Here is a 22,067-nt window from a genome sequence, read left to right as displayed (position 1 = left end):
AACATTCAAATACTATCCTGAGCTCCACCAATGACTGAATAAAAACAAAAAATAAATACATATAAAACCAATATAAAAACAATATAAAATAAATATGATTAAAAACGATTTTAAGGGTGGAACCAATTAAAACAGTAAATAGAAATCAAAATTTTGAAACACAGAGGACAACAGAGGACCACACAACTCACGTAGTGTTAAAAGCCAGAGAATAAAAATGTGTTATGTTGTGTTACGGTGCGGTTGTTCTCCCAAAATCTGTTTGTCATTCTTGTTTGGTGTGGGTTCACGGTGTGGCGCATATTTGTAACAGTGTTAAAGTTGTTTATGCGGCCACCCTCAGTGTGACCTGTATGGCTGTTGACCAAGTATGCCTCTCATTCACTTGTGTGGGTGAAAAGCCGTAGATATTACGTGTTTAGGCCGGCATGCAAAGGCAATGTCTTTAAGGTTTATTGGCGCTACGGCCGCGTACACAGCAACCGATCATTTCCGATGTTACATTTTAAAGCATTTATCGGCCGATAATATTAGCAGTCCGATATTATCGGACATCCCTAGTCTTATTCAAATTCCTCATGAGTTTAAAAACACAATATACATTTTTTTTAAAACAAAAGATGTTGTGATGCCAAAAAATATCCATGTAATCATAGTAGTATCGACTTGATACGCGCCTGTACTTGGTATCATTACAGCGGATGTCAGGTGTAGGTCCACCAATGGCGTTTGTTTACATCTTGATGCAGGTAAACTACGGTGTGTAGTGCAGCATGTTTAGTTATTCCTCGTCCTCCAGTGATGATGATACTTGTAAGAAACTTACAAGGCAAGAAGTAGCTAGAACACTGCAGACTGGGGCTGGACGTTAGCCGCTAGCTAGCTAGCCATGTCTTAAAGCACCTCTTCCTGAGGGCGTTTCAGTGTTATAACTTCACCTTTATCGTTAGTTTTTAAGTCAAAATGGGTCCGTTCACCCTTTTCTGTCTACACACTGTGTCTGCTTATAGGTAGTGATTGTGCGCTGCCGAACATGCTCCTCTGCTCGACGACGGGGCGTGGGGGGGCGGTACTTTTCAGAGGCGGTATAGTACTGAATATGATTCATTGGTATTCAGGGTACTATACTAATACCGGTATACCGTACAACACTAGATGGAAGATACTGCTTCGTCATGGTGCCATCAATGTGCTCCTTTCAGGTCCACGACCAGACCCTGGTCAACATCAACAACCACTTGGAGAACGGAGGCGGCAACGAGCTGGACGGAGACGCCGTGGGAGGAGGAGGAGGAGCTAAGGGGAAGCAGCTGACGACGCTGAAGGAAGAAATACTGACGGAGTTGGAGAGAAGAGTGACTCTGTCCTGCTCCGCCTGCCAGGTGAAGACCAAGGACACGTTCATGAATACATGTAACATGTTCACAACTAAGGCTTCACGGTGGAAGAGGGGTTAGTGCGCCTGCCTCACAATACTAAGTTCCTGCAGTCCTGGGTTCAAATCCAGGCTCGGGATCTTTCTGTGTGGAGTTTGCATGTTCTCCCCGTGAATGTGTGGGTTCCCTCCAGGTACTCCGGCTTCCTCCCACTTCCAAAGACATGCACCTGGGGATAGGTTGATTGGCAACACTAAATTGGCCCTAGTGTGTGAATGTGAGTGTGAATGTTGTCTGTCTATCTGTGTTGGCCCTGCGATGAGGTGGCGACTTGTCCAGGGTGTACCCCGCCTTCCGCCCGATTGTAGCTGAGATAGGCGCCAGTGCCCCCCGCGACCCCAAAAGGGAATAAGCGGTAGAAAATGGATGGATGTTCACAACTAAACATTTCTCCAGGTGTCAAAACTCAAGATCCGGCCCACCACATCATTTAAAGTGGCCCACGAACGCCTGGAATTAATTTGCCTGTTTTCTTACTACAGTCTTTTACGGACTATAGAGTGCACCGGGATAAAAACATATTTTCCCAATATATTAGCCGCAGATATATACATTGTGAAATGCGTCATTTACTCAGAAATATTATGTAAATGTTTATTTACATACCTTAATGGTGTGTCTGTAACTCGGCAGTAAAACGGCTGATCGAACAAAACAGAAGTCATCGTCACGGACCCACTAGCTGCGGAAGCTAGCTCTCCAATCAGCTAAGCTTGTGAAACTGAAACAATACAACAATGATGCTATTGTAAGTTAATAATACTAACATAGACACTCGTAAACATATTGGCTAATGCTAAAGAGGCTAGCTCGATTACATTACAATAGCATGTACAAATATGCATGAAGACGCTTTCGTAAGTAAGAATTGTTTTTCGTTATATTGTAAAACTTACAAACCTTGCTTGGAGCGATGAATGAAGAATTTGTACGTGTAGAAACGCTACGGACGGCTAGAAGACCGATTTTCCACTTCCTGTTGAAAGCACTAAATGGGAGAAGACTGCAGAGGCTGCAGTGAGCGAAATCGCCCAAAACATGACGCCATAGCACAAACAATGAAACACATTTTCAATGTATATGATTTTTATTGGACAGCACGGTGGAAGAGGGGTTAGTGCATCTGCCTCGCAATACGAAGAACCTGAGCAGTCTTGGGTTCAATCCCAGGTTCGGGATCTTTCTGTGTGAAGTTTGCATGTTCTCCCCCCCTTCCGCGTACTCCGGCTTCTTGATTGGCAACACTAAATTGGCCCCAGTGTGTGAGTGTGAATGTTGTCCGTCTATCTGTGATGGCCCTGTGATGAGGTAGCGACATGTCCAGGGAGTACCCCGCCTTCCGCTTGAATGCAGCTGAGATAGGCGACGGGGGGTACAAGCGGTAGGAAATGGATGGACGATTTTTATTTATTTTTTTATTATTTGCGTAATGCCCGTCAGCAAAGAAAAATCCATAAATTAGCCACACCAATTTATAAGTTTAGGAAAAGATTAGTGGCTAATAGCCTGGAATTTACAGTATATAATATTGCTAACTTCTACACTTTAACATGCCAGTCAAGACTTCAAAGGATATGAAAGACATTTACTCTTGCTTGATTACTCAATTTATTACTACAACACCAGTAGAGTCATCCCATTGGGTTGGGTTTTTTCTTGCCCTGATGTGGGATCTGAGTCGAGGATGTCGTTGTGGCTTGTGCAGCCCTTTGAGACACTCGTGATTTAGGGCTATATTAGTGAACATTGATTGATTGATTGAGCTTCTTGTGGTAGCAGCTGTGTACGTGGCATCCTAATCGGTCTCCGGTTCTGTCCGTCTGACACGGCCAAGGAGTCAAAGAAACAAGTTTTGACAGCACGGGGTGGCGACATGATGGCTTAGATCAGGGGTCGGGAACCTTTTTGGCTGAGAGAGCCAAGAAAGCCAAATATTTTAAAATGTATTTCCGTAAGAGCCATATTATCTTTTTTTTAACACTGAACACAACAAAATGCGTGCATTTTTAAGAAAGACCAACATTTCTAGAGAGGTCTCTTATTCTTTGTAATAACATTGTTATTCTGAAGCTGACTGTGGAGGGGGGCGTGGCATGCGGGCCTGCAGCGAAGCGGGGTGTTGCCAGTACGGGCCTCAAAATCAGCGACAGGTGCGTAGAGTGCCCACCTGGGCCTTTTTATCTGATCACCTGTCACTATGTTATAAGCAGCAGCCAGGAGGAGAGACAGGCTTGGGGCTAAAAACCAGAGTGCGAGCGAGAACGAAAGAGAAAAAGACAATTGCTGGAAAGCAACTGAGAGACTTATTGAAAAATAAAACAATATTGTTACCCTGAAACAGGCTCTCGTGTCAGTGCTTGGTGGTCTGAAGAACCCCCAGGAGGGCAAGCCCCACCCTAACCAATAATAAATAAATGACTTATCACCAACTTCTTGAACATAAAAATTCATGACAATGTTTTATATTTTGAACGTTATTTTTAACACTGTGATTACAAGTGGAATTATTTATTATTTATCATGTTAAGCAATGTCAGCTCAGATTTATCCGAGAGCCGGATGCAGTCATCAAAAGAGCCACATCTGGCTCGCGATCATAGGTTGGTTCCCTACCCCTGGCTTAGATAAATATATCCATCCATCATCTTCCGCTTATCCGAGGTCGGGTCGCGGGGGCAACAGCCTAAGCAGGGAAACCCAGACTTCCCTCTCCCCAGCCACTTCGTCTAGCTCTTCCCGGGGGATCCCGAGGCGTTCCCAGGCCAGCCGGGAGACGTAGTCTACCCAACGTGTCCTGGGTCTTCCCCGTGGCCTCCTACCGGTTGGACGTGCCCTAAACACCTCCCTAGGGAGGCGTTCGGGTGGCATCCTGACCAGATGCCCGAACCACCTCATCTGGCTCCTCTCGATGTGAAGGAGCAGCGGCTTTACTTTGAGTTCCTCCCGGATGGCAGAGCTTCTCACCCTATCTCTAAGGGAGAGCCCCGCCACACGGCGGAGGAAACTCATTTCGGCCGCTTGTACCCGTGATCTTATCCTTTCGGTCATGACCCAAAGCTCATGACCATAGGTGAGGATGGGAACGTAGATCGACCCGGTAAATTGAGAGCTTTGCCTTCCGGCTCAGCTCCTTCTTCACCACAACGGATCGGTACAACGTCCGCATTACTGAAGACGCCGCACCGATCCGCCTGTCGATCTCACGATCCACTCTTCCCTCACTCGTGAACAAGACTCCTAGGTATTTGAACTCCTCCTCTTGGGGCAGGGTCTCCTCCCCAACCCGGAGATGGCATTCCACCCTTTTCCGGGCGAGAACCATGGACTCGGACTTGGAGGTGCTGATTCTCATAAATATATGTCCTCACAAATATGAAGAATTAAATACAAAAAGTGCCTTTTGTGTCCTTGCCTTGATCTTCAAATGTTTGCAAAGCTTGAACAACGGCCTGTAGAAATGTACGTACGTGAAGCATGAAGTTCGCACATTTCCACGTCAACGCCAGTCTTGATGCGTCTCATCTCTGCCGTGAAAAAGGGCGTATGCCAGGATTTTGTGTGCACTCTAGAATGTTGCACGAGTCCCCAGATCTTCAGAATTGTGGTTTTTGTCATCCTCTTGTGCTCAGGCTGGCGTAGAGGATGTGAGGCGGCAGCAGGAGTCGGACAGAGAAAGAGTGCGAGCGCTGGAGAAGCTGATCAACTCCATGGACCAACATTTTAGGCAGAGCCTTCAAGTCCTTCAAAGTGAGACGGAGCAGTCCCAGACGTGCTGCAAGACAGTCAGTGAGCTGGAGAAGAGATTGTCTGACCTGGACGGCCAAGTCACCGCCACTGCCAACAAGTGTGACACCATCAAAGGACGTCTGGACAAAGAGCTGGCTGGAACCGGGGGCGGCAAGGGAAGAGTGACTGAGGACAGGTTGAACGGAAAACTGCGGGATTTGGAGAAGAGGGTGAATAACACCGTGAGAAAATCAGAACAGAAGTGCATCAACACTGGGAACAACCTTAAGGACGGTGTCCAAAGAGACGTGACGCAGCTACGTAACGTGGTCTTCAGTCAACTGGATGAGCACAGATTCAAGATCGGGAAGCTAGAGCTTGACGTGTCTGTCCTTGGGGACACGGTTACAGACCATAGTCGACGTCTGAGCCAGCTGGAGAACATCACAACCTTCCTGGACAGGAGGTTAACGGCGACTTCAAAAGTGTGTGACGATACATGCGGGCTGAAGGACAAAGAACGCAAGACCGAAGACACCGTCAAAACCTTGGAATGGAGGGTTGTGGCTAACCAAGGGGAAATCCAGAAATTTAACACGAGATTAAACGACTTGTCCGTGTCGGGTGACTCACTGGCAGACAGAGTCGAAAACTTAACGGATGATGTGAAAAAGATCATTGCTATGACCGGGAAGGACGGTGAACACTTCAACAGGATCGTCTCAGAGGTTGACACGTTGAGCCAGGATTGGGAAGACTGTTCCGTCTGCGCCAATGTTGACGAGGACTTACGTCTGCTGGCCAACTCCACCGCCGTCGGGCTCAGCAAGTGTCAGACCGAAGTGGACGATCTGCGGAAAACCGTGGATTCAGGCGAAACGGTGTGCTCTCAGGTGTGCTCGAACCTTCAAGAAGAGGTGGGGCGACTCCGGGAAGAAGTGGAGGAAAGCAATGCTCAGTGCAAAATCAGCATCGACGACCTGACCAATCGCCTTGATGGCCACCGGGACCACAACGGGAGACTGGGAGGCGATCTGAAGTCCATCCAAGGAGAGTTATCCAAAGTGATGATCACGTTCGGCTCCATCAACAACACGCTGAGAGGCATGGGAACGACGATACAAACCCATGGGAACACCATCGGTGATCTGACCAACACTAAGGACCGGATCCAGTCTCAGGTAAAAGGAACTTTAATTTTCAATACAAACCCGTTCAAGATTAGACAAACATTGTACAGGAACAGAACAAGAACTGGTTAAATGTGGTGGTGGAATGTTTCACACAAACCCATCGGTTTTATGACAGAATGATCCACTTTACCATTTATCCGGTGTGTCCCGCTTATCTTTGGCTTCACGATGCAAATGCGCAAGATTAGAACTACGCTTCCACTCCGGAGCAATGTGATGTGTAAACCGGGGGGAACAAGCCGTCAGGATATTATTCAAACTCAATAATACACATTTTGAACGACAAAAGTAATAATAATACAGAAGTAAAAAGTATGCCATGATCTAGAGATGTTTCCTGAGATCAACGAGGGTGCAACATTTACAGTCCGTAGTGTATGTTGTTAGCGTTTGTTAATACATGTAATGAACGTCTCCTTGTCTAATTCTGATCACCATGACAGGCGCTGATGCAGATAATCCGTTTCTATTCAGGACCACTGTTTGTGTACATCTTGAACACTTTTAGCTTACAGTAGCTCTAAAAGGGGAACATTATCACAATTTCAAAAGGGTTAAAAACAATAAAAAACAGTTCCCAGTGGCTTGTTTTATTTTTCGAAGTTTTTTTCAAAATTTTACACCCCCCGGAATATCCCTAAAAAAAAGCTTTAAAGTTCTTGATTTTCGCTATTTGCGATGTGACTGTCCATTTCCCTGTGACGTCATACAGGGCTGCCAATACAAACAACGTGGCGGTTACCACAGCAAGATATAGCGACATTAGCTCGGATTCAGACTCGGATTTCAGCGGCTTAAGCGATTCAACAGATTACGCATGTATTGAAACAGATGGTCGGAGTATGGAGGCAGATAGCAAAAACGAAATTGAAGAAGAAATTGAAGCTATTGAGCGAATAGCTATTGACGCTATTCGGCCATAGCATGGGTGTACCTAATGAAGTGGCCCATAGCATGGCTGCCTTATTAGCATCGCCGGTAAAATGTGCAGACCAAACGATCAGGACTTTCGCATCTTATGATTCTGTAGCAACTTAAATCCGTTGATTGGTAAGTGTTTGTTTTGCATTAAATGTGGGTATCTAGTTTCAAATGTACATACAGCTAGCGTAAATAGCATGTTAGCATCGATTAGCGTAGCATGTTAGCATCGATTAGCAGGCAGTCATGCCGAGACCAAAAATGTCTGATTAGCACATAAGTCAACAACATCAACAAAACTCACCTTTGTGATTTCGTTGACTTAATCGTTGCAAATGCATCTGCAGGTTATCCATACATCTCTGTGCCATGTCTGTCTTAGCATCGCCGGTCAAATGTGCAGACACTTTGGTACATTCAATGGGGGTCTGGCGGCAGATTTCTTGCCAGTGGTGCAACTTGAATCCCTCCCTGTTAGTGTTGTTACACCCTCCGACAACACACCGACGAGGCATGATGTCTCCAAGGTTCCAAAAAATAGTCGAAAAAACGGAAAATACCAGAGCTGAGACCGAATGTTTACAATGGGTTGAAAATTAAAATGGCGGCTGTATTACCTCGGCGACGTCACATTCTGACATCATCGCCTCCAGAGCGATAAACAGAAAGGCGTTTAATTCGCCAAAATTCACCCATTTAGAGTTCGGAAATCGGTTAAAAAAATATATGGTCTTTTTTCTGCACCATCAAGGTATATATTGACGCTTACATAGGTCTGGTGATAATGTTCCCCTTCAAGCAAGGTTACAAAGGTGCAAACAAAAGGAGATGGGAAAACTAAAGGGACAGAAGGAGATACACAGGCGCTAGCTTAACGTGTCTTAATGAAATTAAACAATGGATGTCCGCTAACTTTTTGCAACTCAACGCCAAAAAAACGGAAATGCTGATTATCGGTCCTGCTAGACACCGAACTCTATTTAATAATACAACTCTAACATTTGACAACCAAACAATTAAACAAGGCGACACGGTAAAGAATCTGGGTATTATCTTCGACCCAACTCTCTCCTTTGAGGCACACATTAAAAGCGTTACTAAAACGGCCTTCTTTCATCTCCGTAATATCGCTAAAATTCGCTCCATTCTGTCCACTAAAGACGCTGAGATCATTATCCATGCGTTTGTTACGTCTCGCCTCGATTACTGTAACGTATTATTTTCGGGTCTCCCCATGTCTAGCATTAAAAGATTACAGTTGGTACAAAATGCGGCTGCTAGACTTTTGACAAGAACAAGAAAGTTTGATCACATTACGCCTGTACTGGCTCACCTGCACTGGCTTCCTGTGCACTTAAGATGTGACTTTAAGGTTTTACTACTTACGTATAAAATACTACACGGTCTAGCTCCATCCTATCTTGCCGATTGTATTGTACCATATGTCCCGGCAAGAAATCTGCGTTCAAAGGACTCCGGCTTGTTAGTGATTCCCAAAGCCCAAAAAAAGTCTGCGGGCTATAGAGCGTTTTCCGTTCGGGCTCCAGTACTCTGGAATGTCCTCCCGGTAACAGTTCGAGATGCCACCTCAGTAGAAGCATTTAAGTCTCACCTTAAAACTCATTTGTATACTCTAGCCTTTAAATAGACTCCCTTTTTAGACCAGTTGATCTGCCGTTTCTTTTCTTTTTCTTCTATGTCCCACTCTCCCCTGTGGAGGGGGTCCGGTCCGATCCGGTGGCCATGTACTGCTTGCCTATGTATCGGCTGGGGACATCTCTGCGCTGCTGATCCGCCTCCGCTTGGGATGGTTTCCTGCTGGCTCCGCTGTGAACGGGACTCTCGCTGCTGTGTTGGATCCGCTTTGGACTGGACTCTCGCGACTGTGTTGGATCCATTGTGGATTGAACTTTCACAGTATCATGTTAGACCCGCTCGACATCCATTGCTTTCCTCCTCTCTAAGGTTCTCATAGTCATCATTGTCACCGATGTCCCACTGGGTGTGAGTTTTCCTTGCCCTTATGTGGGCCTACCGAGGATGTCGTGGTGGTTTGTGCAGCCCTTTGAGACACTAGTGATTTAGGGCTATATAAGTAAACATTGATTGATTGATTGATAGCTGTCGCACAAAGCGAGCAATGGAACCGCACCAGCTGTCAGGCGAGACAGGTACAAATAAGGAGCACTTAGAAAACAGGTGGGATCACTAATCAATAACTGAAGACAGGTGTGGGTGATAGTGCTTGGGAAGTGATTATGTCCCAGCAGGATAACGCAAACACAAGGGAAGGACAACCAGAAATAGGTTACAACCTAATACAACATAAGTAGAAGTAATACCGATTCTGTTCATAACGTTTATGAATCAGTCAAGGTGTTGAGGGGATCCAGTTTGGCGGATGCAGGATTAGGTCTCTGCTTCATCTGGCCAGGATCTTCAGCTCTCACTGTATCGGTTTGACTGGGATGAGAAACAGCACCTCCAAGTCCGAATCTATGGTTCTCGCCCGGAAAAGTGTGGAGTGCCATCTCCGGGTTAGGGAGGCGACCCTGCCCCAAGTGGAGGAGTTCAAGTACCTAGGAGTCTTGTTCACGAGTGGGGGAAGAGTGGATCGTGAGATCGACAGGCGGATCGGTGCGGCGTCTTCAGTAATGCGGACGTTGTATCGATCTGTTGTGGTGAAGAAGGAAGTGAGCTGGAAGGCAAAGCTCTCAATTTACCGGTCGATGGACGGTCTCATCCTCACCTATGGTCATGAGCTTTGAGTCATGACCGTCAGGACAAGATCAGTACAAGTGGCCGAAATTAGTTTCCTCCACCGGGTGGCGGGGCTCTCCTTTAGAGATAGGGTGAGAAGCTCTGCCATCCGGGTGGAGCTCAAAGTAAAGCCGCTGCTCCTTCACATCGAGAGGAGCCAGATGAGGTGGTTCGGGCATCTGGTCAGGATGCCACCCGAAAGCCTCCCTATGGAGGTGTTTAGGGCACGTCCAACCGGTAGGAGGCCACGGGAAAGACCCAGGACACGTTGGGAAGACTATGTCTCTCGGCTGGCCTGGGAACGCCTCGGGATCCCCCGGGAAGAGCTGGACAAGGTGGCTGTGGAGAGGAAAGTGTGCCTTTCCCTGCTTAAGCTGCTGCCGACTCCATTGACAAATACAGAACTCCCATAAAGGTCGAGAAGAAGACTTCTGTTAGGACTGACTTGGATTTGTACTGTAAGCCTTAAATCCTCCGGTGATGAAGGATGTTTTATTACACCTGAAATAGCCTCTCAAACGGAACACCCGACTTCCATGTATGGCAACAATGTTCTGCTGCGGGGACGCTTCCTGTGTTGCTTTGTTGTCCTGTTAGGACTGAAACATGTTTTTTCTTGATGGAGTCCAACTGTTTGTGGAAAATAAACCACGCGTTCTAACCACCGCAACTGGACTGTTGGGTTGGTCTTAGAAGACGTTTCGCCGCTCATCCCAGTGGGCTTCGTCCGTTCATGCTCACAGACTTAGATTGGACTAAGACCAGATCTGACCAATCTAAATCTATGAGCATGAACTGATTGAATTGAACGGACTTAGATTGGTCAGATCTGGTCTTAATCCAGTCTAAATCTATGAGCATAGATTTAAATTTGACTAAGACTAGATCTGACCAATATAAGTCTTTAAGCATTGACTTATATTGGACTAAGACTTGAGCTGACCAATCTTAGTCTATTAGCATAGACCTATATTGGACCAAGACTAGATTTGACCAATCTAAGTCTATGAGCATACACTTAGATTTGACTAAAACTAGACCCGACCAATCTAAGTCTATGAGAATAGACCTATATGGGACTAAGACTAGATATGACCAATCTAAGTCTATGAGTATAGACATATATTGGATTAAGACTGGATCTGACTAATTTAAGTCTGTGCACATACGTATATTGGCCTAAGACTAGATCTGGCCAATCTAAGTCTATGAGCATGAACTGATTGACTTAAACATAGACTTAGATTGGACTAAGACTATATCTGACTATAGCTGACCAATCTAAATCTATGAGCATTAACTCAGTGACTTAAACATACTTAGATTGGTCTAAGACTCGATCTAACTGATTTAAGTCTATGCACATTTACTGATAGACTTAAACATAGACTTAGATTGGACTCAGGCTATATCTGATCAATCTAAGTCCATGCGCGTGAGCTGATAGACTTAAATATAGACTTGGATTGGACTACGACTATATCTGACCAATCAGAGTTGAGGAGCATGAATTGATAGACTTAAATTGGACTAAGTCTAGATCTGACCAATCTAAGTCTTTGCCCATGAACTGAATTACTTAAACATAACTTTTGATTGGTCTAAGACTATATCTGAGCAATCTAAGTCTATGAGCATGAACTGATAGACTTAAACGTAGACCAAAATTGGACAAAGTCTGGATCTGACCAATTAAAGTCTATGCCCATTAACTGATAGACTTAAACATTAGACTTTGACTGGACTAAGACTATATCTGAGCAATCTAAGTCCATGCCCATTGTCTGATAAGACTTAAACATAGATTTAGATTAGACTAAAAGAAGATCTGATGAATCTAAATCTATGAGCATGAACTCAGTGACTTAAACATAGACTTAGATTGGTGTAAGACTCGATCTCACCAATTTAAGTCAGAACACATTTACTGATAGACTTAAACATAGACTTAAATTGGATTTAGACTATATCTTAATACAAGTCTATGTGTGTGAGCTGATAGACTTAAATATAGACTTGGATTGGACTAAGACTATATCTGACCAATCAGAGTTGAGGAGCATGAATTGATAGACTTAAATTGGACTAAGTCTAGATCTGACCAGTCTAAGTCTTTGCCCATGAACTGATATACTTAAACATAGATTTTGATTGGTCTAAGACTATATCTGAGCAATCTAAGTCAATGAGCATGAACTGATAGACTTAAACTTCGACCAAAATTGAACTGAGTCTAGATCTAACCAATCTAAGTCTATGCCCATGAACTAACTGATAGACTTAAACATTGACTTTGATTGATCTAAGACTATATCTGAGCAATCTAAGTCTATGAGCATGAACTGATAGACTTAAATTGGACTCAGTCAAGATCTGACCAATCCAATACTATTACCATGACCTGATAGACTTAAACGTAGACTTAGATTGGGCTAAAACTATTTGTGATCTAAGTTTATGAGCATGAACTGACAAACTTAAACATACTTAGATTGGTTTAAGACTAGATATGACCAATCTAAGTCTATGACCATGAACTGAGAGACTTAAACATAGATTTGGATTGGACTAGGACTATATCTGACCAGTTGCGATCGACTGAATGCCCTGAGACTACAATGACCAGTAGGAGTGAGAACATCCAAGGACAAACATTCTGATATGTCTCCGTTCTGTTCAAGGTGGACATTTTGAAGAAGGACCTGTGGGACCACATTGAAGACTCCAGCGTTCGATTGGACGGTCTTGACCAAGACATAGAAGTGATCAGGAGTAACTTTGTGACGGAAGTCGGCGAGTGTCGCCGAGCGAGCGACGGCTTGCAGGGACGACTCACCAAGCTTGAAGGAGTTTGCAGACGCTTTGACTCTTTTTCAGACAGCCTGCAGACCATTAAGGAGGGCCTGAACCAACACGTGTCGGCTTTGTGGAACTGCGTCAACGGACTCAACGTGACGGTCACGTCTCAAGGAGGTCTTATCGATAATATCCAGAATGTGCAGCTGGAAAAAGTCTATGGGAACATACACAGACTGAACTCGTCTCTGCTGGACTTGAAGGAGGAGTTCTATGAGTTCACAGAACAGGATTTCACGGGTAAGACTTCAAGAGGGTGTAAGGTGCCGAGATAGAGAGCCGGGTCAATGGGAGGCAGGGTTGGGGAAAAACTGATCAAAGAATCTGGCTTGTCAAACATTGACTTAAAAACGGCTAGTTTGAAAGAAGTTTCAGCAAACATGAGTCAGAGTCACTGCAGAGTTAAGATCGGATGTCTTAAAGTCAAATAAATGCTCCTTTTTTTCCAGGCCCACCTGGTCTGGCAGGTCCCAGAGGAGAGCGAGGAGCGCCTGGAGCTCAGGGAGCTGTGGGACCCCAAGGAAGGGTGGGACCCCCGGGTGAAATGGGCAAACAAGGACCGGCTGGACCACCAGGTAAGAGAAATAATGTCATCACTAAATCAGGTAGAAGGCGTTTATTTATGTCCACGCCCCTCGGACTGGCCGACTGAGGTCGACAGAAGTGGTTGTTGACATAACCGACATAACCCTTGCTTGTAGGGGTGTCCTGATCCAATATTGATATTACTTATTCTTTATTTCTTACATGGAACAAAGACAGCAGTCTACCAAGTCAAATTCCTTGTGTGTTAAAGATGCTTTGCCAATAAATCTGGTTCTGATTCTGGTATCAGTCTATCAGCTAAAAAATAAAAAAATTATGTGATTGCATGTAAAGCGTGTGATATCATGTGCGATACATGCAGTCGTGCAGTGTTTTTGCTTTTGATATCATGTGTGAAACAAGCAGTCCTGCGGCGTGTTTCCTTGTGTGTGATACCATGTGCGATACAAGTGGTCCTACAGCGTGTTTACTTGTGTGCGACACAAGCAGTCCTGCAGCGTGTTTACTTGTGTGCGATATCATGTGCGACACAAGCAGTCCTGCAAAGTGTTTACTTGTGTGCGATACAAGCAGGCCTGCATCGTGTTTACTTGTATGCGATATCATGTGCGATTCAAGCTATCCTGCAGTGTTTACTTGTGTGTGGTATCATGTCCAACACAAGCAGTCCTGCAAAGTGTTTACTTGTGTGCAATACAAGCAGGCCTGCATCGTGTTTACTAGTATGTGATATCATGTGCGATACAAGCAGTCCTGCAGTGTTTACTTGTGTGTGATATCATGTGCGACACAAGCAGTCCTGCGAAGTGTTGACTTGTGTGTGATATCATGTGTGATACAAGCAGTCCTGCAGAGTGTTTCCTTGTGTGTGATATTATGTGTGACACAAGCAGTCCTGCAAAGTGTTTACTTGTGTGCGATACAAGCAGGCCTGCATCGTGTTTACTTGTATGCGATATCATGTGCAATACAAACAGTCCTGCAGTGTTTACTTGTGTGTGATATCATGTGCGATACAAGCAGTCCTGCAAAGTGTTTACTTGTGTGCAATACAAGCAGGCCTGCATCGTGTTTACTAGTATGTGATATCATGTGCGATACAAGCAGTCCTGCAGTGTTTACTCATGTGTGATATCATGTGCGACACAAGCAGTCCTGCAAAGTGTTTACTTGTGTGCGATATGTGCCACACAAGCATTCCTGCAGTGTTTACTTGTGTGTGTGATATCATGTGCAACACAAGCAGTCCTGCAGCGTGTTTACTTGTGTGCGATATCATGTGCGACACAAGCAGTCCTGCAAAGTGTTTACTTGTGTGCGATACAAGCAGGCCTGCATCGTGTTTACTTGTATGCGATATCATGTGAAATACAAGCAGTCCTGCAGTGTTTACTTGTGTGTGATATCATGTGCGACACATGCAGTCCTGCATCGTGTTTACTTGTATGCGATATCATGTGAAATACAAGCAGTCCTGCAGTGTTTACTTGTGTGTGATATCATGTGAAATACAAGCAGTCCTGCAGTGTTTACTTGTGTGTGATATCATGTGCGACACAAGCAGTCCTGCAGTGTTTACTTGTGTGTGTGATATCATGTGCAACACAAGCAGTCCTGCAGCGTGTTTACTTGTGTGCGATATCATGTGCGACACAAGCATTCCTGCAAAGTGTTTACTTGTGTGCGATACAAGCAGGCCTGCATCGTGTTTACTTGTATGCGATATCATGTGCAATACAAGCAGTCCTGCAGTGTTTACTTGTGTGTGATATCATGTGCGACACAAGCAGTCCTGCAAAGTGTTTACTTGTGTGCGATATGTGCCACACAAGCAGTCCTGCAGTGTTTACTTGTGTGTGTGATATCATGTGCGACACAAGCAGTCCTGCAGAGTGTTTCCTTGTGTGTGATATCATGTGCGACACAAGCAGTCTTGCAAAGTGTTTACTTGTGTGTGTTATGTGCCACACAAGCAGTCCTGCAGTGTTTACTTGTGTGTGATATCATGTGGACACAAGCAGTCCTGCAGCGTGTTTACTTGTGTGCGATACAAGCAGGCCTGCATCGTGTTTACTTGTAAGCGATATCATGTGCGATACAAGCAGTCCTGCAGACTGTTTACTTGTATGTGATACAAGCAGGCCTGCATCGTGTTTGCTTGTATGCGATATCATGTGCAGCACAAGCAGTCCTGTGGAGTATTTACTTGTGTGCAATATCATGTGCGACACAAGCGGTCCTGCAAAGTGTTGACTTGTGTGTGATATCATGTGCGATACAAGCAGTCCTGCAGAGTGTTTCCTTGTGTGTGATAACATCTGCGATACAAGCAGTCCTGCAGTGTTTACTTGTGTGTGATATCATGGGTGACACAAGCAGTTCTGCAGAGTGTTTACTTGTGTGATCTCATGTGCGACACAAGCAGTCCTGCAGTGTTTTTACTTGTGAGCAATATCATGTGTGACACAAGCAGTTCTGCAGAGTGTTTACTTGTGTGACATCATGTGCGATACCAGCAGTCCTGCAGTGTTTAGTTGTGTGGGATATAATGTGCGACACAAACAGTCCTTCAGCATATTTTCTTGTGTGCGATATCACGTGCAGCACAAGCAGTCCTGCGAAGTGTTGACTTGTGTGTGATATCATGTGCGATACAAGCAGTCCTGCAGAGTGTTTACTTGTGTGCAATATCATGTGGGACACAAGCAGTTCTGCAGAGTGTTTACTTGTGTGTGATCTCATGTGTGACACAAGCAGTTCTGCAGAGTGTTTACTTGTGTGCAATATCATGTGGGACACAAGCAGTTCTGCAGAGTGTTTACTTGTGTGTGACATCATGTGCGATACCAGCATTCCAGCAGTGTTTACTTGTCCATCCATCCATCCATCCATCATCTTCCGCTTATCCGAGGTCGGGTCGCGGGGGCAGCAGCTTAAGCAGGGTAGCCCAGACTTCCCTATCTCCAGCCACTTCGTCTAGCTCTTCCCGGGGGATCCCGAGGCGTTCCCAGGCCAGCCGGGAGACATAGTCTTCCCAGCGTGTCCTGGGTCTTCCCCATGGCCTCCTACCAGCTGGACGTGCCCTAAACACATCCCTAGGGAGGCGTTCGGGTGGCATCCTGACCAGATGCCCGAACCACCTCATCTGGCTCCTCTCGATGTGGAGGAGCAGCGCCTTTACGTCCTGGTGGTCGGGCCTGTCCCCATGGGGCCCGGCCGGGCACAGCCCGAAGAGGCAACATGAGTCATCCCTCCAATGGGCTCACCACTCATAGGAGGGGCCATAGAGGTCGGGTGCATTGTGAGCTGGGCGGCAGCCGAAGGCAGGGCACTTGGCGGTCCGATCCTCGGCTACAGTGTTTACTTGTGTGCGATATAATGTGCGACACAAAGTCCTTCAGCGTATTTTCTTGTGTGCAAAATCATGTGCGGCACAAGCAGTCCTGCGGAGTGTTGACTTGTGTGTGATCTCATGTGCGACACAAGGAGTCCTGCAGAGTGTTGACTTGTGTGCAATATCATGTGCGGCACAAGCAGTCCTGCGGAGTGTTGACTTGTGTGTGATCTCATGTGCGACACAAGGAGTCCTGCAGAGTGTTGACTTGTGTGCAATATCATGTGCAATACAAGCAGTTCTGCAGAGTGTTTACTTGTGTGTAATATCATGTGTGACACAAGCAGTCCTGCAAAGTGTTTACTTGTGTGGGATATCATGTGCGATACAAAAAGTCCTACAGTGATTATTTGTGCAAAACTGGACTGCCAGTTACATCTAAAGGTCGTCAAACACACCGTTTCTTTTATTTTACTAATATTTACCGATGTGTAGCTAATCATTAGCTATGTGTAGCTAATTTTTAGCAATGTCTAGCTAGTATTTAGTGATGCGTAGTTAATATTTTGGGTTGTGTAACCAGACAGTAGTTAGTGATAACGAGGTTAAAAATAATGTAAGACATGATTATAATGTAGTTCTTTCCGTATTATCCCAGGTATAATAAAGCGCTATGTAAATAGAGACCTTTTTACATGTCGACATGAACCAAATGATGTCATGAAAAAAATGTTTGTGGGTGCACTGTTCCACAGTACGATTACTTCCAAGAAGTGATGATCAAATATCTGAAAATGAGATGAGGTAACTTCTTGTTTCTGTCTTCCATGTGACCTGTGAGGCCTGAGAGGTGAACAAGGTATGTTGTAGTTCTTGGGAAATCAGCATGAAAGTTGACCCATAATTTGTTGAAAGTACTTGCTGTCTCCCATCAGGTGTTGCAGGGGCAGACGCCCACGTGCCCCGCCTCTCCTTCTCCGCCGCCCTGACTCGACCAATGAGAGGAGCAGGAACTATTGCCTTCAACCAAGTCTTTGTCAATGAAAACAACGTCTATGACCCCAAAACAGGTGACCACTACCACCTTTCTTATCTTTCATTCTATTTACTCTCCTTTTCTCATCTTTCATACTATTTACTGTCTTTTTCTCATGTTTCATTCTATTTACTCTCTTTTTCCCATGTTTCATACTATTTACTCTCTTTTTCCCATGTTTCATACTATTTACTCTCTTTTTCTCATGTTTCATTCTATTTACTCTCTTTTTGTCATCTTTCATACTATTTACTGTTTTTATTATCTTTCATGCTATTTACTGTTTTGTCATCTTTCATACTATTTACTGTTTTTGTCATCTTTCATACTATTTACTGTTTTGTCATCATTCAAACTATTTACTGTTTTTGTCATCTTTCATACTATTCACTGTTTTTGTCATCTTTCATACTATTCACTGTTTTTGTCATCTTTCATACTATTTACTGTTTTTATCATCTTTCATACTATTTACTGTTTTTCATCTTTCATACTATTTACTGTTTTTGTCATCTTTCATACCATTCACTGTTTTGTCATCATTCAAACTATTTACCGTTTTTTTCATCTTTCATACTATTCACTGTTTTTCTCATCTTTCATACTATTTACTGTTTTTGTCATCTTTCATACTATTTACTGTTTTGTCATCATTCAAACTATTTACTGTTTTTGTCATCTTTCATACTATTCACTGTTTTTGTCATCTTTCATACTATTTACTGTTTTTATCATCTTTCATACTATTTACTGTTTTTCATCTTTCATACTATTTACTGTTTTTGTCATCTTTCATACTATTTACTGTTTTTATCATCTCTCATACTATTTACTGTTTTTCCTCTTTCATACTATTTACTGTTTTTGTCATCTTTCATACCATTCACTGTTTTGTCATCATTCAAACTATTTACCGTTTTTTTCATCTTTCATACTATTCACTGTTTTTCTCATCTTTCATACTATTTACTGTTTTTCTCATCTTTCATACTATTTGCTGTTTTTCTCATCATTCAAACTATTTACTGTTTTGTCATCTTTCATACTATTTACTGTTTTTGTCATCTTTCATACTATTTACTGTTTTTGCCATCTTTCATACAATTTACTGTTTTTTTAATCATTCACACTATTTACTCTTTTTATCATCATACTATTTACTCTGTCGTTCTAATTTTTCATACCATTTACTGTTTTTGTCATCTTTCATACAATTCACTGTTTTGTCATCATTCATACTATTTATTGTTTTTCTCATCATACTATTTACTGTTGTTGACATCTTTCACACTATATACTTTTTGTTTTTGTGGTTTTCATACTATTTACGCTGTTTTTCTCATCATTCATACTATTTACGCTGTTTTTCTCATCATTCATACTATTTACTCTGTTTTTATCATCATACTATTTACTCTGTTGTCCTCATCTTTCACACTATTTACTGATTTTGTCATCATTCATACTATACTGTTTTTCTTATCCTTTATACTAGTTACTGTGTTTTTCTCATCTTTCATACTATTTACTGTTTCTCATCTTTCATACTAGTTACTCTTTTTCTCATTTTTCATACTATAGTATGAACGATGAGAAAAACAGAGTAACTTGTATGAACTTGTATCATTTTTCCTCATCTTTCATACTAGTTACTGTTTTTGTCATCGTTCATACTATTTATTGTTTTTCTCATCATTCATACTATTTACTGTTTTTCTCATCATTCACACTATTTACTCTGTTTTTTCATCATACTATTTTACTGTTTTTCTCATCTTTCATACTATACTGTTTTTCTCATCTTTCATACTATTTACTGTTTTTCCTCATCTTTCATACTAGTTACTCTGTTTTTTGTCATCTTTCATACTAGTTCCTGTTTTTCTCATGATTTATTCTATTTACATTAATACTATTTACTCTGTCATCTTTCATACTGTATTTACTGTTTTTCTCATCGTTGATACTATTTACTGTTGTTGTCAACTTTTATAATATTTACTGTTTTTCTCATCATTCATAATATTTACTCTGTTTTCACATCATTCATACTATTTACTGTTTTTCTCATCGTTCATACTATTTACTGTTTTTCTCATAGTTCATACTAGTCACTCTGTTTTTATCATCCTTCATACTATTTACTGTTTTTGTCATCAGTCATACAAGTTACTGTTTTTCTCATCTTTCATACTATTTACTGTTTTTCTCATCATTCATACTATGTACTCTTTTTTGCATCGTTCATACTATGTACTGTTTTTGTCATCTTTCATACTATTTATTGTTTTTATTATCATTCATACTATGTTCTGTTTTTCTCATCTTTCATACTACTTATTGTTTTGTCATCTTTTTTACTATTTACTGTTTTTGTCATCATTCATACTATTTACTCTGTTTTTTTCATCAATCACACTATTATACTGTTTTTCATCATTCATACTAGTTACTCTGTTTTTCTCATCTTAATACTATTTACGGTTTTTCTCATCAATCATACTATTTACTTTGTTTTTGTCATCATTCATACTAGTTACTGTTTTTGTCATTGTTCATACTATTTACTGTTTTTGTCATCATTCATACTTTTTATTGTTTTTCTCATTATTCATACTATTTATTGTTTTTCTCATCTTTCATACTATTTACTGTTTTTCTCATCATTCATACTATTTACTCTGTTTTTCTCATCATATTATTTACTGTTTTTCTCATCATTCATACTATTTACTCTGTTTTTATCATTCATACTATTTACTGTATTTCTCATCATTCATACTATTTACTGTTTTTCCTCATCTTTCATACTAGTTACTGTTTTTGTCATTGTTCATACTATTTACTGTTTTTGTCATCATTCATACTTTTTATTGTTTTTCTCATCATTCATACTATTTATTGTTTTTCTCATCTTTCATACTATTTACTGTTTTTCTCATCATTCATACTATTTACTCTGTTTTTATCATCATATTATTTACTGTTTTTCTAATCATTCATACTATTTACAGTTTTTTTCATCATACTATTTACTGTTTTTCTCATCTTTCATACTAGTTACTGTTTTTCTCATCTTTCATACTATTTACTGTTTATCTCATCTTTCATACTAGTTACTCTGTTTTTTGTCATCTTTCATACTAATTCCTGTTTTTTTCATGATTTATACTATTTATTGTTTTTCTCATCAATAATACTATTTACTCTGTCATCTTTCATACTGTATTTACTGTTTTTGTCATCGTTGATACTATTTACTGTTGTTGTCAACTTTTATACTATTTACTGTTTTTGTCATCATTCATAATATTTACTGTTTTTCTCATCGTTCATACTATTTACTGTTTTTCTCATAGTTCATACTAGTCACTCTGTTTTTATCATCCTTCATACTATTTACTGTTTTTGTCATCCTTCATACTAGTTACTCGGTTTTTGTCATCAGTCATACAAGTTACTGTTTTTCTCATCTTTCATACTATTTACTGTTTTTCTCATCATTCATACTATGTACTCTTTTTTGCATCGTTCATACTATGTACTGTTTTTGTCATCTTTCATACTATTTGTTGTTTTTATTATCATTCATACTATGTTCTATTTTTCTCATCTTTCATACTACTTACTGTTTTGTCATCTTTTGTACTATTTACTGTTTTTGTCATCATTCATACTAGTTACTCTGTTTTTGTCATCATTCATACTATTTACTGTTTTGTCATCTTTTGTACTATTTACTTTGTTTTTGTCATCATTCATACTAGTTACTGTTTTTCTCATCATTCATACTAGTTACTCTGTTTTTGTCATCATTCATACTATTTACTCTGTTTTTCTCATCAATCACACTGTTATACTGTTTTTCATTATTCATACTAGTTACTCTGTTTTTCTCATCTTTCATACTATTTACTGTTTTTCTCATCACTCATACTATTTACTTTGTTTTTGTCATCATTCATACTATTTACTTTGTTTTTGTCATCATTCATACTAGTTACCTTTTTTCTCAACATTAATACTATTTACTCTGTTTTTCTCATCATTCATACTATTTACTGTTTTTCTCATCATTAATACTATTTTCTCTGTTTTTGGCATCTTTCATACTAGTTATCTTTTTTTCTCAACATTAATACTATTTACTCTGTTTTTCTCATCATTCATACTATTTACTGTTTTTCTCATCATTAATACTATTTTCTCTGTTTTTGGCATCTTTCATACTATACTATTTACTGTTTTTCTCATCATTA

General features: G+C 41.6%; 1 protein-coding gene across 1 annotated transcript in view; it reads left to right on the top strand.

The window, feature by feature from the left end:
* Positions 1-22,067, top strand: part of emilin1a (elastin microfibril interfacer 1a) — a 110,840-nt gene that overhangs the window by 81,659 nt on the left and 7,114 nt on the right. The window contains exons 6-11 of the mRNA XM_061886289.1: positions 1,203-1,382; positions 5,066-6,343; positions 12,718-13,132; positions 13,342-13,467; positions 17,614-17,631; positions 17,708-17,842. Of these exons, the coding sequence (XP_061742273.1) occupies positions 1,203-1,382; positions 5,066-6,343; positions 12,718-13,132; positions 13,342-13,467; positions 17,614-17,631; positions 17,708-17,842 (2,152 nt within the window). The remainder of the gene's footprint in view (positions 1-1,202; positions 1,383-5,065; positions 6,344-12,717; positions 13,133-13,341; positions 13,468-17,613; positions 17,632-17,707; positions 17,843-22,067) is intronic.

The sequence above is a fragment of the Nerophis ophidion genome, linkage group LG24 (genome assembly GCF_033978795.1).
Source record: "Nerophis ophidion isolate RoL-2023_Sa linkage group LG24, RoL_Noph_v1.0, whole genome shotgun sequence".
Lineage (NCBI taxonomy): Eukaryota > Metazoa > Chordata > Actinopteri > Syngnathiformes > Syngnathidae > Nerophis > Nerophis ophidion.
The sequence above is the reverse complement of the archived record's forward strand: the minus strand, read 5'-3'. Positions and strand labels throughout refer to the sequence as shown.